The 18349-nt window shown below is 40.7% G+C and overlaps 1 protein-coding gene across 4 annotated transcripts in view; it reads left to right on the forward strand.

The window, feature by feature from the left end:
* Nucleotides 1-18349, forward strand: part of LOC148894785 (disco-interacting protein 2 homolog A-like) — a 95632-nt gene that overhangs the window by 70788 nt on the left and 6495 nt on the right. For 2 of the 4 annotated variants that reach the window (XM_089002129.1, XM_089002130.1), the window contains 18 exons: nucleotides 724-843; nucleotides 987-1101; nucleotides 2020-2159; nucleotides 2236-2372; nucleotides 3793-3873; nucleotides 5701-5828; nucleotides 7653-7767; nucleotides 8654-8855; nucleotides 8942-9042; nucleotides 10028-10108; nucleotides 10690-10807; nucleotides 10901-11022; nucleotides 13823-13934; nucleotides 14011-14120; nucleotides 14219-14349; nucleotides 15786-15954; nucleotides 17031-17201; nucleotides 17980-18009. In XM_089002129.1, coding sequence (XP_088858255.1) covers nucleotides 724-843; nucleotides 987-1101; nucleotides 2020-2159; nucleotides 2236-2372; nucleotides 3793-3873; nucleotides 5701-5828; nucleotides 7653-7767; nucleotides 8654-8855; nucleotides 8942-9042; nucleotides 10028-10108; nucleotides 10690-10807; nucleotides 10901-11022; nucleotides 13823-13934; nucleotides 14011-14120; nucleotides 14219-14349; nucleotides 15786-15954; nucleotides 17031-17201; nucleotides 17980-18009 — 2183 coding nt within the window. The remainder of the gene's footprint in view (nucleotides 1-723; nucleotides 844-986; nucleotides 1102-2019; nucleotides 2160-2235; nucleotides 2373-3792; nucleotides 3874-5700; nucleotides 5829-7652; nucleotides 7768-8653; nucleotides 8856-8941; nucleotides 9043-10027; nucleotides 10109-10689; nucleotides 10808-10900; nucleotides 11023-13822; nucleotides 13935-14010; nucleotides 14121-14218; nucleotides 14350-15785; nucleotides 15955-17030; nucleotides 17202-17979; nucleotides 18010-18349) is intronic. The other 2 variants (XM_089002132.1, XM_089002133.1) reach the window with 1 other exon arrangement.

The raw sequence follows: 18349 nt of genomic DNA on the forward strand, positions 1-18349 counted from the left end.
CGCTTTACGTCTTATTTTCAATTCCCAAATAAATTCGTGAATGGCAGTGAATGAGTTAACCGATTTTTAAAATGTTTGCAAGATGCCCCGCTGATCCAATTGCCATATTTGAGGAGTGTCACGTTTTGCGTGATGGTGATGGTGGGTGCGGATCCCAAAAAGCAGGCAGGAGGGAGCAGGAGGTTGTTTGACAAATTGTATTAAAATAAAGTGAGCAGGAACACAATGTAAAACATCAAAATAAACTGAACAGAAAAAATACAAAGTATCAAAAGAAAACCAAGTGTAAAAGTCCGCCAATGTTAAACAAACACATGCACAGCATACAATGCATGCGATTGCAGACAAAGCATGCAACAAACAAGCAGCAAAAAATGAACCGACACCGGATGGTCGTGCCGGGTGTCCTTTTAGTGTCAGTGATTAAAACGACCAGCACCTGCGAGGCTGCAGGCAGGGCTGACGTTGCTACCCGTTGGTCGCAAATCTGATAGGGACGACCAGCACCTGTGCAGGTGCAGGCGGGGCCGACAGCGCCCCCGTTGGTCGCCAACCAGATCATGACAAGGAGGAGTTAGAAACCCCAGTTTAGTTTGTCTTTCAACGTTGAAATAAGAAGAAATGCCAGGAATCTGTTTAGGAACATGACGTTGATTTGTCAGGTATGATCTCATCTATTTCTGAGACATGTCCAACATGTTGTTTGTGGTGCTTGCTATCCAGCGCGGGTGGCCGTGGTGAAGTCGAGGGACATGCACTGGTCTCTGCTGGCTCAGAGAGACCAGCGAGACATCAGCTTGAGTTCTCTTCGCATGCTGATTGTCGCCGATGGAGCTAACCCGTGTGAGTCTGCGTGCAATTTAAAAATAAATTAATTAATTAAACGGCACACAACATTGTCCTCTTATTGGTTCTGTACACACTGACTCAAATGTGTTTGTATGTCTCTCTGTTTGCTGTGTGTTGTGAATGATCCCATGAGACAGGGTCAATATCTTCCTGCGATGCCTTTCTCAACGTGTTCCAGGCACGTGGGCTGCGACCTGAGGTGATCTGTCCATGCGCCAGCTCTTCAGAAGCCATGACTGTCGCCATCCGGAGGTCTGATGGCGTTACTGCAGTTTTTGTTTTTCAGAATCAGAATACCTTTATTCTATTTTTATTTATTTTTGTGATGCTTTTGGATACGTGACAGAAGCATTTGTTATAAGATAAAAATGCAACATTTGCATACCTGTCAACCGGCCGTGTTCTGTCCGATTTTTGCACATTTTTAGATGTGTATGGCATACGAGAAAGTTTGTACGGGAAATGCAAACACTGTTAAATCGAATTTTTAGATATTTTCGATTCCGATTTCGTCAATTTTAGCCTGAATGTTAATTATAACAAATATCGCTACTCGTAAAAAGCGAAGTTGACCAACGAGAAAACAAGTCCATGCGAAAAGTCTCGAGAAGAAACAAGTTCCAAGAAGACAAGTTCCAGTCAAGTGGAATTTTATTTTGAAATCAGTTAAATTTATAATTTTACCACGTTTTTTTCACCGTAATGTCAGTCATATTTTTTATTAACATTATACATGGTAAGAACACAAATTAAAATATATTTTTTTGCTATGGACAAATGTAATTTGTTCACAGCAAAAAAAGCCACAATGCTCTACAACAAAGAACATACTTGATTATTGCCAGAAATATGTTGTAACTTGTTAAAAGTATTAATGTTGACATGTGAAATTTTGTTAATAGAATTGCACAGTGAACTATTACACACGCGTATGTTTTTTTCTCAGTAAGGAAAAATTGACCCGTTAGTAAAGTCACGGTGTCTCGCAGGTTGACAGGTATCCATTTGGCTCTCTTTTTACCTCATACAAAGGCATTTCAGCACTGTAAAACTCCTTAAACTGTAGCTTTGCCTAAACACTTATAACTAATTGGTTATCACTATCATTTCACCTCATTTAGCTTTGGTTTGATTATTTGATAATTGAGTGAATATGACTTTGACCTTTAGACCTCCAGAGATGGGAGTTCCTTCACCGGGCAAGGCGGTGTTGTCTATGGGTGGGCTGAGCCACAGCGTCATCCGCGTGGACACTGAGGAGAAGCTCTCTGTCCTCACCGTGCAGGATGTTGGACAGGTCATGCCTGGAGGTGCGGTACACATCTTACGCATCTAATGACAACACACGAAAAATTGCCCGATGTTTGACTGAATGGCATTTTCCAGCTCTGGTATGTGTGGTGCGAGTGGACGGGACGCCGTACCTCTGTCAGACAGACGAGGTGGGAGAAATCTGCGTGAGCTCAAGTTGCACGGGTGCGGCTTACTATGGCCTTCAAGGCATGACCAAGAACATATTTGAGGTTGGTGTTTCTAATTATGCCAGGAAAAACAATGCTTTGGCTGCCTCACCATAAAATACTGTGAACAAGATCACACCACCAAGAGCGATAATACCAGTAAACAGCAACATACTGTATTTCATTAAAATTGATTTTTAAAGTCCCGTTTTGGACAACATAAGCACTATAAACACATTTTTTGTCACCATTTAAGAATGTTCATATTTATGAGTGGTTTTCAGTATATCCACAATCAAGATAAAAATGGCAGTAGTTTCTTTGAGAAAGAGGTATGTAGGAAATTAAAACTGCATCAAAGCATTGAAGTTTGTAATCCAAGTCTTTTTTTTGTCTTTTTTTTTTTTTTTTTTTCTTTTTTTTGCCAAGGTCTCACCAGACATTACCTCAATACAGTGATACCTCAGCTTCCAAACTTAATTGGTTCCCAGAAAGTGCGTAATGCGAAAAGTTACTCTTCCAAATATTTATTTCCCATAATAAACCATTAAAAAGGAGAATAATCCGTTCCCAGGTCCCCATAAAACATAATTTTCTACTAAACAAGCCTTAAAACTGCACAAAATATACCTTATTTTATGTATAATAAATATACTATTGTATTGTAATTAAAGAAATAAACTGTGCTGTATAATCGTTGTTTTATTTACCTTTGGGATGGTTGTTGATGTAGTTGCCTCTTGATGATATCCGAGTGAAGTTGCCGTGCTTTCTCGGCGATAATACCCTCACTCACACGGTCCCCTGGTAGCTGCTTTTCGTTAATCCAAATCACCAGAAGCATTTCAACCTCTTATATTGCCTGAGACTGTTGCTTGGACAATACAGAAAGACCCTTAGCCACACGTAGCAATGATCGACTTAGCATACTGGTAGTGGGACGCTAAGTCACACAAACGCACACATCGTTCGTGTTTTTTGATGATCTCCTTCCTTTGCTCGGCCGTAATTTTCTTTTGTGTCCTATTCGATTTAACAATAGCCTGTGGTGGGGTCTTTTTCGGTCCCATAATAGCAAAAATACTCCACTCGATAACAAACCACGTCTGCACTCAAAGGGGTGTGGAAAACTAGTCCGCCAGCCACCGTGGCACTGTTCGACCATGTGGTTTGGTTCGTCCGCCGAAAACTAGTTCGTATGCCAAGATTATATTCTCGCGAATTTAATGTTCGTAAGGCAAAAAGTTTATGAGCTAAAGCGTTCATAAGCCGAGGTATCACTGTACTGATGTTTACGTAAAATTTTACTCAAAGCATTTTTTCATGCAACCCTAGAAGCAATTCTATTTTGATATTAAAATTGTATTATCTTAAATACCGTAGGTATCCATATATATATGGATAACTTCTTACTGGCAAAATACTGTGATCAAATATGAGTAGATTTGCGTTTGCCACTGCTAATGGTCAAATTTTGGCGCAGACCACTCCAGTCACATCAGCTGGAATTCCTGTGAGTGACCGAACCTTCACCAGGACCTCTCTGCTGGGTTTTGTGGGACCAGTAAGTTCTCCCTACCACACATTTAATGCAAAGTTTTTTAAACCTGCACATTTTCCTGTTCATACCATTCATATATTTCTGCTGTTTTTTTTGGTTTGTGTTCATGTATTACCGTATTCTATCTGCTTATTTGACTTTCAGTAATGTCAATTTTCAATAATTGTATTTGACACCTCGATATTTTTCATCCCGAACGCAAACCAATAGCAATTCCAAAAGCGCCTCAGGTGAGCGTTAAAAGTCTTAAACTTGAATCCTGGTTCCAAAAAGCCCTCATTAATGGTTCGACTGACCTAAACACCTCAAATTGAGTTGGGCATAGCTGACTGCAGTCTCATCACTTCGGTCTATCAAATAATCTGAGATGGAATATGCAAATAGGTCATTGAATGAACCGTTTGGCTTTTTCCAAGTCAGAATTTGTGCCTTGACATCCGTCGCATTGATTCAGGGCGAGGCCTCAGTGTATCTCAGTTGCTGTGTATAAAATATGGAAGACTAAAATCAAAAATAGTTATTGTCAGTCGTTTACAATAAACACTCATTATGGCCATTCTGGGCTTATAATAATTTATTTGAAACAATCTTTTTAATGACCACGTGTAAACTTCTTTGTCGTCAAGTCACGTCTGACCTATTGGTGGATTTTAGAACCTCAGCAAAGGCTGGATTTACACTGCCAAATAGTCGACGGCCTTGGTTGACACTTCCCGCAGTTAATTTTAAAGGACAACCGACGTCTCCGGACAAGTTGTGTCCATAATTTGTAAAATGGCTTCAAATGACTTATACTGAGCGTGTTTTAATAAGATTCCACCGCATATAGCTATATTTTACGTTTTAAGACTCGCGCTGAATATTCAGGAAGTCTTGTTTTTGAGTTGGTGACGAGTCTGTACGTGACGTCACTAAAGGAACGCCCCTGACTGAAAAAAAGATGCATTGTTGCGGTCCTTCCATCACGTCAATGTATTTTGCTGTACTTGTTTGGTCTGGGGACCTCGTGTTGCACCCAAAAGCCGCCAGAAGAGGGCGTCCAAGTTCCATATAAGGAATTTATCAGCCTGTGGAAACGGAGGTGGTCACAGGAGGTCGCCATTTTATGCCTCTTTTCGGTGAGACATTTCTCCTCAATGTTGCCTCAAAATGGCACGGAATAAATTCTTTAAGCGATTGCAAACATGTATGCTTTCCTCTTCAGAACTATTTGAATCGTATTCATAACTGGATGTGTAACAAGAAAGCATATTCTCCGAATCTGAAGCCATTGTTTTCATTCTCCAGCAATGCAAGACGTCTTGGCGTGACGTCACGAACTGGGGGCGGGACTTTCTGAAAATGCCCAATTCGCACCTCAATTTTTTGCAGATTTTGGACACTTTAAGTCATTTTTATTGGTGTTTTGCTTTTGAATACAAATATCATACTGCGTGTTTTGGGTATTTTAGATGCTATAAAACGTTTTTCTGATGTCAGTTAAGAAACAAAAAAGTGACGTCGGTTATCCTTTAAAAGGGCAATCTCCTTATTATGTCTCTCCGTTTTCCTTATGTAATGATGGAAACACCTCTAAAGCAGCAATTTGAGACGATATTAAAAGGTTTATGCTTTTCTTCTTATTTATACTGTCAGCAGGTATATTTTAAGTATTTCTGTCCTTGAGTCAAACGTGTGTGAGGGCCACATACCAAAAGTGCGTTCACACCGAGCAGGCATTTACATGTCAGATTTGAATCAATGTGATGAAGAGTCTGACTCAGTTTTTTTCTGTTCTCGCTGTGTTGACATATTTTCAATGTGAATGTGTACTTTGTGTTGTGCCACCAGGACAACCTCGTGTTCGTCGTAGGGAAGATGGATGGACTGATGGTGGTCAGTGGGCGGAGGCACAACGCAGACGACGTTGTTGCCACGGCTCTCGCGGTGGAGCCCATGAAGTTTGTTTACAGGGGCAGGTTAGAAGACCCGACAATTTATTACGAGCCACAACCTGAGGTGCACCTGCACAATCAGAAGAGATCTGATACGCACGTCACACACTCACATGCATTATTAATTCATTCAATGCCAGACATTGTGCAAAAATGTGTCCATTACAGGGCCAGGGATTTTGTCATTTTCACTCAAATTGCAGGATGCACAGATTATTGAGTTTTAGGACTACATAAACGTTCAGTTGAGCGTTAGAAACCTTAGTCTCTCTTCTTTCATCAGAAAAAAAGTTAATTCCTAAATTATATGGGTCTGGAGTTAAATGAGCTTGTATTGAGGGCGGCTGTCCAAAATACAAAGGAATACATATTGGTTTATATAGCGATTGAACAACAGCTGAAGCTGGAACAAAGTGCTTACATGGAAAAAGGGAAATGCCGCCCCCTTGTGGAAAAGAAAAAGAAAACATTGCCACAGGCGATTGCCAGTGCTTTATCGGCACCCAAGCATGGAAAAAAATGAACAAATTAGGGAATGAAGCTATACGTCATATTTTCAATTCTCGAATAAATTTGTGAATGGCAGTGAATGAGTTAAGGATATGGCTATAAGGACACATCCTCAGTTGCGGATTCACTTTTTGAGATTGGTAAAATACAATGAGCACACTCTCATGCCCAAAAACTCCCATGCAGACTCACTTGACGTCACACGCCATCCCGTGATGCACCACCCTCGTAAAACCTCTCCAACAAAAACATTTCAGTACTTATAGTGTTGTCCATATATTTTATGCTTGCATTTTTATTGTGTGTGTGTTTAAAGAACAACCGACGTCTCCGGATAAGTTGTGTCCATAATTTGTAAAATTGCTTCAAATGACTTCTACTGAGCGTATTTTCCAAAGATGTCACCGTATTTAGCTATATTTTACGTTTTAAGACTCCCGCTGAATATTCCGGAAGTCTTGATTTTGAGTTGTTGATGAGTCCGTACGTGACGTCACTGAAGGAACGCCCGTGACCGAAAAAAGGACACGTTGTAACAGTCCTTCCATCACGTCAATGTATTCTGCTGTACTTGTTTGGTCTGAAAACCTCGTGTTGCACCAAAAAGCCGCCAGAAGAGGGCGTCCAAGCTCCATGGAAGGAATTTATCAGCCTGTGGAAATGGGCTGATTAATTCCTCACAAGAGGGCGCCATTTTGTGCCTCTTTTTTGGGTGATATATTTCCCCCCTATGTTGCCTCAAAATGACACGGAATAAATTCTTTAATCAATGGCAAACATGTATGCTTTCCTCTTCAGAACTATTTGAATCATATTCATAACTGGATGTGTAACAAGAAAGCATATTCTCTGAATCTGAAGCTATTGTTTGATTCTCCAGCAATGCAAGACATCTTGGCGTGACGTCACGAACTGGGGGCGGGACTTTCTGAAAATGCCCCATTCGCAGCTCAATTTTTTGCAGATTTTGGATACTTTAAGTCATTTTTATTGGTGTTTTGCATTTGAATAAAAATATCATACTGCATGTTTTGGGTATTTTAGAGGCTATAAAACGTTTTTCTGATGTCAGTTAGGAAACAAAAAAGTGATTTCGGTTGTCTTTTAAATGTTGTTTTTGAATAGTGTGTTTTCATAAATTGATACACAGCACATTGTTAATTTTCAGATATATTGTTGTTTTCTCATAAAAATACATACTTGTCATCGTGGCAAATAATACAGAATATTGAATAAATTGTGCAATTGTTAGATTGTGCAGTTGTGATTGTTGTGGCAAGTGAGCTTCAAAATCATAACATTGTTTTTACAAAGGTTGATGTGCCCGTTGCATTACAGGATAGCTGTGTTTTCTGTGTCGGTGCTACATGATGAGAGGATTGTCGTGGTGGCGGAGCAGAGACCGGATGCCTCTGAGGAAGACAGTTTCCAGTGGATGAGCCGCGTCCTTCAGGTGTCGACTCTGCAACCTTCCATTTTTTTTAAAACAAGATTGTAGCAGACGATCAATGGGGATTTGAACTTGACAGTAAATTCATCTGAAAGATTGTGTGTACTTTCCGTCAATTCTCAAGCAAAGCCAAGTGTGCCTCTTACAGTCAGTCAACAGTCAAAATTATCTCTGAAAAGCATTTGCGGTGCATATCGTGGTTATAGTGATTATAACGAGTGTCTGAAAGAACGTCTGCCTTTTACGTCGGTCGCACAACTTCAAAAATGTCACCGCCCGGGTGGCATTTTTCAAGAAAAAGAAAAAAATATCAACGACTTTCTTTCGGCAATTTGCATACTCGGCAGCCAATCAGAAGCCTGCATCGAATAATTTCGTGCTTCCAGACTTTCCTGAGCGTTATAGCCCCAGAAGAAAGATTCAAGAGAAGCTAACAAATTTTATGATGCTACAAAACGTAAACGTACATTAAAAGCATCGTGGAAAGAGGAGTTCACGTGGCTTGTAGCAGACGACGCAATGCACACATTGCATTGTGCAACATGCCGAACAGTGTATGGACAAACGACAGCTGGAGCAAAATTATCAGCAAGGGGTATTTACGATAAATTAAGCAAGGGATCATTTGTGGTAGGTACATTTTAAAGTGTTGTTCTGATTATTCTGATTATCAATCCTTCATACTTTGCAACAATGTTTTTTTTTTGCGATTAGTCGTCTTATTGTGTTTCAAGTTGTGAAAAATGGGGCAGGCAACTTTATGGCTGGGCAGGCAACTTTTCAGAGTTTTCTGCCCTGGTGTCTGGTAACTTTTTGTCATGAGTTTCAGACACTGTTATAACCGTGTCTGAAAATAGATGCAAAAACAGTTCTCCTGTGTTTCTTCCAGGCCATCGACAGCATCCACCAAGTGGGTGTTTATTGCTTGGCCCTGGTGCCCGCCAATACGCTTCCCAAGGCTCCCCTCGGTGGCATTCACATATCAGAGACTAAACAGCGCTTCTTGGAGGGTGCCTTGCACCCTTGCAATGTCTTAATGTGCCCTCACACGTGCGTCACCAACCTACCCAAGCCGAGGCAAAAGCAGCCGGGTATACATCTGTAAACATGCCCGCTGGAGTAAGATAGTTTGTCGAAACTGTTTTAAATACGTGATGGATGCGTGTGTGCTCTGCAGAGGTTGGGCCCGCTTCCATGATCGTAGGCAATCTGGTAGCTGGGAAGAGGATCGCGCAGGCCTGTGGGAGAGATGTGACCCAGTTGGAAGACAATGAGCAGGTACACACCTGTGGGGTTGGAAGGAATCACCCCATCACACACATCTATCCATCCATCTTCAATACAGTTTTGTTAACTAGCAGAAGAGTCATAACACAGATAATGTTCTTCCAGTGGCGGGCCGTGGATTTCATCACTAGGCCTTCAGTAGCACAACGTCTGAATCAATCCAGACTGAAAAAATGTGGTGTGATTTACTACAAGTCCACTTGATGGTACCATTATCCAGGAAATAACTGACCGACCTTCTTAATGATGTCCATTTTTCTTGAGTAGTCCATCTTGAAAATGGCTTTAACGGTAAATCTCCAACCAACTCTATTTCTTTTCCTCCTTCAGCGATTTTGGCTTGACAAAACTGCTATTAAATCATCACAACAATATATTTGCTTATGCAGCTCGCTACCAATACAGTATGCTAGCTCTGGCCAGTATGCTCTTGTCGCTAGTGGCTTGTGATAAGACAAGTCTTCACAAACTGATTGGCTCGTGACTAGCCAATCGTAGTTTGCGAAAACTACGATTGGCTAGTCTGTTGGACGTTGGATGTTGACCAGTGCCTTCGAGAAGGTGTTGGTGCCCCTTTTGGGTTTCCAACTCGAAATCTGAGTGATTAGAGCAACACTTTGATCGATACATTTGATACTCCATGACCCACAGAACTTGTGAAGGCGTTCAGGTAGATTGCTTACACTGGTAACAAATGATGGCTGAAATGGGATTGGTTAGATGCTTAAATACAAAAACACACATCTGGAAGCAGCACAACAAAGGAATGAAAGGTACCTGAAAGACAATTTGGAATTGTTTACCGGTTATAAGAATTCATGAACAAAATATAATTAACATAAGTCTCTGATTCAGATATTTTTAAGCCAGCAGAGAAGGCTTTGCAGGCCTTGACGTTCTGCCACTGCCACATTCTATATGCTTTGCTTGTTAAAGTCACATTTGTCTTTGTGTCTATGGTTCCTGGTACTGCTAGTTCCTCTACATTCAAGATGTGCTGCAGTGGAGAGCACAGGCCACTCCGGACCATCAGCTGTTCCTTGTTCTCAATGCTAAGGTACCTCTGCCGGTCCAGTTTTTTATTATTGAATAAATAGCACGGTAGTAATTCAGAATGTATGTGCTCGTCTACATTTGGCATTTCTGTTGACAATGCCAAAACCCTAAAATACGATAGCAAAAACGCAGTCATTCACTGCCATTCCCGAATGTATTCGGGAATTGAAACGCATTGAATGTTTATATAGTCCTAAAACTCAATATTCTGTGGGTTCTGTAATTTGAGAGAAAATGAGAAAAACCCTGGCACTGGAGTGGACATATAATTTGCATATCACTTGACAGTGAATGAGTTCATACTGCAACAACAACAACAAAATCTTTTGGGTGTTTCTTTTCTTTGACTTTTGAATGAAGGGGTTTGTACAACTCCTCAGTCAGTGTCGATGCTGCTGGGAATCTTTTTCAGTATGAAAGTCACCACTCGATAGCACAAGTGGATTTGACCAGATTTTGGTCCACACACCATGTGAGTGGGTATGGTGTGATCCCTGGACGAAACAACTGAAATGCCAAATGTTTACGAGGAGCCATTGCCAGCCATGGCTGCATCAACACATTTGCCGTGTGATTCTGTAGGGCACTGTGGCCAGTTCAGCATCTTGTCTTCAGCTCCACAAGCGGGCCGAGCGCGTAGCTGCAGCCTTGATGGCACGGCTCAACACCGGGGACCATGTTGCCCTTCTCTATATGCCAGGTACTCGAAACATAGCCCTGAGGTTCTCCGAGACAAATTGTCACGTCAGCAGCATGTGAATGGTAAAGCAGAATGTCTTTTTTTTGTGGGCAGGTATCGACCTAATTGCCACTTTTTATGGCTGCTTGTATGCTGGCTGTGTCCCAGTGACGGTCAGACCTCCACACCCGCAGAACCTGGCCACCACCCTTCCCACCGTCAAGATGATTGTTGAGGTAACAACGCAGCCCGTCGACCAGGCGTGGGTAAACTATTACCGTATTTTCCAGTGTATAAGGCGCACCCCCAATGAATGATATATTTTCAACGTTTTTCAATATATAACACGCACCAGACTATAAGGCGCACCTTCAGTGAATGAAAAAAACGTTTTCCAAATATAATATATAAATCTATAAAAGTTTTCTCACATATAAGGCGCTACAGTAGAGGCTGGGGTTACACACAACTTCTTCTACAGAGGGAAATGGAGTCGGAGGCTCCTGACAGTAGTTGCACGACCAGTTGTGGCTCAATATTACTTCACATAAGGTGCACCTGCATATATAATGAAGATGTATTTATTACCTCCAGTAATCCTGGAAACAGTGGTCTCAGCTCTTTTCAGCTGTAGTTCCGGGCTGATTCCTCACTTTTCTTAGAATCATGGAGAACCCACGAGGTGATCTCTCTTATGGGGCTCCACTCTGATTGAGATTGACCATTATGTTTAGCTTCTTCCATTTTCTAATGATTGCTCCAACAGTGTACGTTTTTTCACCAAGCTGCTTGGCAATTGCTCCTTAGCCCTTTCCAGCCTTGTGGAGGTGTACAATTTTGTCTCCTGTGTCTTTGGACAGCTAAAGTCAAGTTAAAGTCTTACTGATTGTATGGGGTGGACAGGTGTCTTTATGCAGCGGCAGTGTGCGCATACCTGGTGGAAAAACTACAGGAAACGTTTGACCTCTGTCATAGCAAGCGAAGGCTACTGTACCAAATATTAACATCCATTTTCTCAGGTGTTCAAATACAGTAAAGTCTCGTTATATCGATATTCAAGGGAGTCCGAAAAAATATCGATATAACCGGGACTATCGATATATCCGACCCTGTTTGCATGTAATTTTCTCCGTGCGTGCATAGAAATAGTATCGATATAACCGGGACTATCGATATATCCGATATCGATATAACGAGACTTTACTGTACTTATTTGCAGCTGTATCACACAAATAAATCGTTAAAAAAATCATGCATTGTGATTTCTGGATGTTTCTTTTTAGTCTATCTCTCACAGTGGGCATGCACCTATGATGACAATTTCAGACCCCTCCATGATTTCTAAGTGGGAGAAATAGCAAAATAGCAGGGTGTTCAAATACTTATTTTCTTCACTGTAAGGCACAGCGTCATCTTTTCAATAAAATCAAGGCTTTTGGGTGCGCCTTATACACCAGAACATACGGTAATCGTAGACTACTAAAAAAATGGTGTGGCTGATGCCATGCACAAGGACAAGATGATCGCTTCTGATTGGTTCAGCTCCATGTGCGACCCTATGTTGTTTTACGATGTAGGGCAGGAAGATATTGATTGAGAATTGACTTTCAAGGTGTACTTTTCTAGAAAAACTGCACTTTTGAAACTGTATTTCAAGCAACATTGCTTAGAAGTGTGTATGTTTTATCAGAATTTTTATTTGTGAGGCTCAGGGCTTGTTAAGTCTCTGTGGAGATGTTACTCTAAAAAGGGGAAGGGGTTTCAGCGTTAGCATTTATGATGAATGTACACAATGTTGGGGCTTCAGGAACACGCTCTGCAGTCTGAACGTACAGTAAAGTCTCGTTATATCGATATTCTAGGGAGTCCGAAAAATATCGATATAACCGGGACTATCGATATATCCGACCCTGCGCGCATGTAATTTTCTCCTAGCGTGCACAGAAATAGTATCGTAATAAGCGGTACTATCGATATAACCGATATCGATATAACGAGACTTTACTGTATTTTTCATTATATATTGTTTTTTTGGAGCCTGGGGAGGGGGGTTTGCGTATTATTGCATTATTAACTCATTCACTGCCATTCACTAATTTATTCGGGAGTTGAAAATATGACGTAGAGCGCTATTCCCAAATTTTTGTCATGCTTGGGTGCCGATAAAGCACTGACCATGGCCTCTTGCATTTTTTTTCCTTTCCACAAGTGGGCAGCATTTCCCCTTTTTCCATGTTAGCGCTTTGTTACAGCTTCAGCTGTTATTAAAGCGCTGTATAAAACCATATGTATGTATTGCATTGTATTGCATTGTATTGCATTGTATTGCATTGTATTGACAGCCACCCTCATTTCAAGCTCATATAACTCCAGACCCATATAATTCAATGTCAAACGTCAAAGTCAGCTTTAATGTCAAATATGCTAATATGCATGACATACAGCACAGATGAAATTACTGTCCTCTCGGACCCAGCGTGCAAGGCACTTATAATGACTTTGACAAACATAATAAACACAAAAACGCCAATTTGCTGTGAGAGAGGAGCCCGCTGTGTGTTCACGCGCCGCTATCTTGGGAAAAAAAAAACAAAATAAATGTGCCGTGAGAGATCGTCAGGTGTGCCTTGAGAAATTGTCCAATATCATTTTTGTAAAATTTAACATTTTAGACAACATTTATTAACTCATCCGCCGCCATTCACAAATTTACTCAGTAATTGAAAATATAATGTAGAACGCCATTCCTGAGTTTATTCTGGTTTCAGTTTTTTTTAGCGGGAGGGTGAAGATAAAATACCCACTGAATGCTCGGGTCCAAAACTCACTAAAACTCAATATTCTGTGGGTCCTGCAATTCGAATGAGAATGACAAAAGTCCTGGCACTGGAGTGGACACATTTTTGCACATGTCTGGCAGTGAATGAGATAAGAAGTGGATACATCCCTAAATACCCACTGAATGAATGCTCAGGTCCAAAATTCATCACACGCCACTGATAGTCATGCACTCAGATTGCTGTCTGCGTGTTGCAGGTCAGTAAGTCAGTGTGTATCCTGACCACTCAAGCCATAATGAAGTTGCTGAAATCCAAAGAGGCCGCTGCTGCAGTGGACATCAAAAGTTGGCCGACGGTGCTGGACACTGGTGAGTTTTGATGTACAACACGAAGGCCTTTATTTCATGCTGACAAATGTCTTTGTTTTTTAATCTATCTATTCAGATGATCTCCCCAGGAAGAAAAGCTCTCAGATTTACAAACCACCAACCCCGGAGATGTTAGCCTACCTTGACTTTAGCGTTTCTACCACAGGCATCCTGGCAGGAGTCAAGGTGTGTACTGCAAAGAGATGTTCTTTTTTTTCTAAATTGTCTTTATTTGACATTGGATCAATCTTTTAAAATTCCCTCCGTCATTTTTACTATCATAGATGTCTCATGCGGCCACCGGTGCCTTATGTCGCTCCATCAAGCTGCAGTGCGAGCTCTACCCCTCGCGCCAGATAGCCATATGCCTGGACCCATACTGCGGTCTGGGCTTTGCGCTCTGGTGCCTGTGCAGGTGAGCCATTGTCAAACATCATATCACAGTTTCACTCACTTTTATCCACATACAGCACTTTGTCTGCAGCTTGTGTGTTTGAAAGTGCTCATTAAATTCAGTTGAGTTGAGTTACTATCTGACATCCACCAAATATGATTGAGCAAGTTAAAATATACACAACCCACTTTGATAAAATACCACGTTATATATTTACAGTTGGGTTGTCTCCAGCAAAGTTTATTCTTATTATTAATTTTAAATTACAATTATAATTTTAATCACCGAGACAGAAAAAAAGCTATCAATTCCAAACAATGTCGAGAATTATTTTTATTATATTCATTTTATTGAATGAAATATTAATTTTCAAAGCAGAAGTTAATACTTTTTAGCGTAATGCTTATATACAAATATGGCATTTCTTGTAGTTAGCCAGCAGATTTGCATTCAGTTCAGAATGGATTCGGTTTTTGTTTTGTGCAATACGTATCTTCTTGTAGTGCTCCAGAATCTTTAAAGGACAACCAACGCCCCCGGACAAGTTGTGTCCATAATTTGTAAAATCACTTCAAATGACTTCTACTGAGCGTATTTTACAAAGATTCCACCGCATATAGCTATATTTTACGTATTTAAGACTCGCGCTGAATATTCAGGTAGTCTTGTTTTCGAGTTGGTGACGATGCCTCACGTGACGTCACGTCAGAAACGCCCCTGACCGAGAAAGCGACACACAATGCATTTTGGGTACTTTGTTTGGTCTGAAAACATCGTGTTGATCCGTGTTGATGGCAAAATTAGAAGGAAAACACATAAATAACACAATGGTGAATCATTGTGTGTTGCACCAAGACTACTATTTGATACTAGTTGACACAAATTCCCAGCAGACAAATCAGCCCATTTCCAAGCTACATTGGAGTCCAGATGCCTCAAAATGATACGGAAGGACTTCTTTAATCGATTGCAAACGTTTATGCTTTCCTCTTCAGAACTATTTGAATCATATTCATAACTGGATGAGTAACAAGAAAGCATCTTCTCCGAATCTGAAGCCATTGTTTTGATTCTAGAGCAAGGCAAGACATCCTGGCGTGACGTCACGAACAAGGGGCCGGGACCTTCTGAAACTCGCCATTTCCAATGTCATTTTGAAGTAGTTTTGTGACACTAAGTCATTTTTATTGGTGTTTTGCATTTGACTAAAAATATCAGCCTGCGTGTTTTGGATATTTTAGATTCTATAAAACGTTTTTCTGATGTCACTTAGGAAACAAAAAAATGGTGTCGTTGTCCTTTAAAGTCATCATTGTCATGCTGAATGATGTTTCAGTGACCCATCATCAATGTTTATTGGGGAAAAAAACTGCTGCACATACTAATTTCTTCCAATTGCCATTTTTTTCCCACAATCTTTTATTATTGACTAATCCGTATATGTTTGTGGTTTACAGTGTGTACTCTGGCCACCAGTCCATCCTGGTTCCCCCTCTGGAGCTGGAAAGCAACGTATGTGTGTGGCTGGCTGCTGTCAGCCAGTACAAGGTGCGTGTCACCTTCTGCTCCTACTCAGTCATGGAAATGTGCACAAAAGGCCTGGGCTCGCAAACGGAAGCGCTACGGGTGAGTCTGACTTTTTTTGTTGGGGGTGGTGGTTCATTTACCAGTCGGTCGGCCTTAGTTTGTGTTTGCCTAGGTGCAGTGTGAAATCAGCCACTGTGTGGGCCATTTTCTTTGATACTTGCAGCATGTACAGTTTTTTTATGAAACATTTTCGCACAGTTACAGTATACCCCTCAGTCTGATGACACTTTTTATTATGCTTAGAATATCTTGTTTTTTATCCTTTCACCCCCACCCCCATCCCCTTTCAAATTGCTGCTGTGGACTCCCAAATTTCCCAATTGTGGGGCGATTAAAGGCTTTCTGATTTTGATTCTGATTCAACATATTGTTCTGTAAAACAGGCTATGTTGTGTTGATGTTGGAAGAGCAGACCTTTAGTTGTTAACGCATTCACAGCTAGACGTGCTAAAATGTGTCCACTCCAGTGCCAGGGTTTTTGTCATTGTCACTTGAATTCCAGGACCCACAAAATATTGAGTTTTAAATATTTAAACATAAACATTCAATTCAGCCTTAGAAACCTTAGTCTGTCTTCTTTCATCAGAAAAAAACAGTTAATTCCTAACTTATATGGGTCTTGAGTTATATGAGCTTGAAATGAGGGCTACTGTCCAAAATACAATGGAATACATACATATTGGTTTATACTGTATAGCGCTTTAACAACAGCTGAACCTGGACCAAAGCACTAACATGGAAAAAAAGGAAAATGCTGCCTCCTCGTGGAAAAGAAAAAACACTGCCACAGGCAATGGCCAGCACTTTATCGACACCCAAGCATGAAAAAAAAAAAAAACTGCTCACCCACAGAAAAACTTCTGTGACTGAAAAGTGACCTTGAGAGCTGTATTCTTATTAATATTATTACAGTAAAGTCTCGTTATATCGATAGTACTGCTTATTACGATACTATTTCTATGAACGCAAGCAGAAAATTTACATGCCGCAGGATCGAATATATCGATAGTCCGGTTATATCGATATTTTCTCCGACTCCCGAGAATATCGATATAACGAGACTTTACTGTATTATTAATTATAAAATTAATGCCGAACTCATCTCTCATTTTCAGCTGCGGAACGTCAACCTATCGTGTGTGCGCACATGCATGGTGGTGGCGGAAGAGCGGCCTCGCATCGCGCTAACGCAGTCTTTCTCCAAGATCTTCAAGGACCTCGGGCTTTCGGCCCGTGCCGTAAGCACCACCTTTGGTTGCAGAGTGAACGTGGCCATTTGTTTGCAGGTAAGCATTCATCAGTCTGTTTCTTAAATGCGTGAGTGCATTTCTTTAGCAAAAGGTGTCAGCATCTGAAACATGAATACTCTCTAGCCTTTGTATTTTACATTTCGTTCACAGGTTAAATAAAGTATCATTCAGTCTTAGAGTAGTTTTTGTTATCAGGACGGAGGGTGTGCTAGACTGTTCTGGCTGACATTTAGTGTACAACCTGGAGTGGTTCCATGCAAATTAATCGAAGGCCACATAGAGATAAAAAATGTATTAAACTCAAATTCATCCCAATGACCAATTTTCATCTTCAGTGAACCAAAAATGCATGTTTTTGGAACGTGCAAGGAAATCAAGAAACATGGAATACACGGTCTCAGCTGTGATTCAAATCCGAAATCACACAACCATGCGGCAGACTTGTTCATTACGCGCTACAATGCTACATTGCCGTTTTTCAAATCATTTATTTATTTGTTTGTTTATGTACGTGGTGTTTGTTTATTTGCATTGACAGTTGAACATAATTCTATACAGTATGAAGTAAAAGTAAACATTTTTGATTGATGGACTTTATCTCCTGAAAATTTAAATGATTGAAAATCCAACAGTAATGCAATAATAATAATAATTTATTGAAAATCAACATTTCCGCACACGCAACCTTGTGCAAAAATGTTTATCTTTTCTTCCTGGATTCTTTATTTTGTTTTGTGTGCATGTATTGCATTGGTGTGTGCATCCACGTCTCCATAAACCCATACAAATGGCTTTTATTTATGTGTCCTGTCAGCCCAACAGGTTAGGGAAACTGGTCGAGCAGGTACTGTCAGACAAGAGTCGTTGCTTGCTTTTTTTGGGGGCTGTCGCTGGTTTTCCCCTCCATGTGTGTCTCTGTGTTTGTGCCTTTATGGTTTTCGTTTGTCCTGGCAAGGATTCAGCTCAATTTTGTAACAAATACCGTATGTCTGCGGCCAGGTCTGCCATTCTCTATGCATCGACTTCTTCTCGGATGCCTTCATGCCGCCTGCGCTGCTTTACATTAGAACAAGGAATCGGCGGACGTCTTTTTCGTATTTTTGCTCTTGTAAAACACAAATTAAATACTTGTTAACAGTGACACTGTGGGACCTTTCAGGTTATTTAAAAATCTCCCCATATTA

The sequence above is a fragment of the Hippocampus bargibanti genome, linkage group LG08 (genome assembly GCF_051943395.1).
Source record: "Hippocampus bargibanti isolate YZ-2025 linkage group LG08, ASM5194339v1, whole genome shotgun sequence".
Classification (NCBI taxonomy): Eukaryota; Metazoa; Chordata; class Actinopteri; order Syngnathiformes; family Syngnathidae; genus Hippocampus; species Hippocampus bargibanti.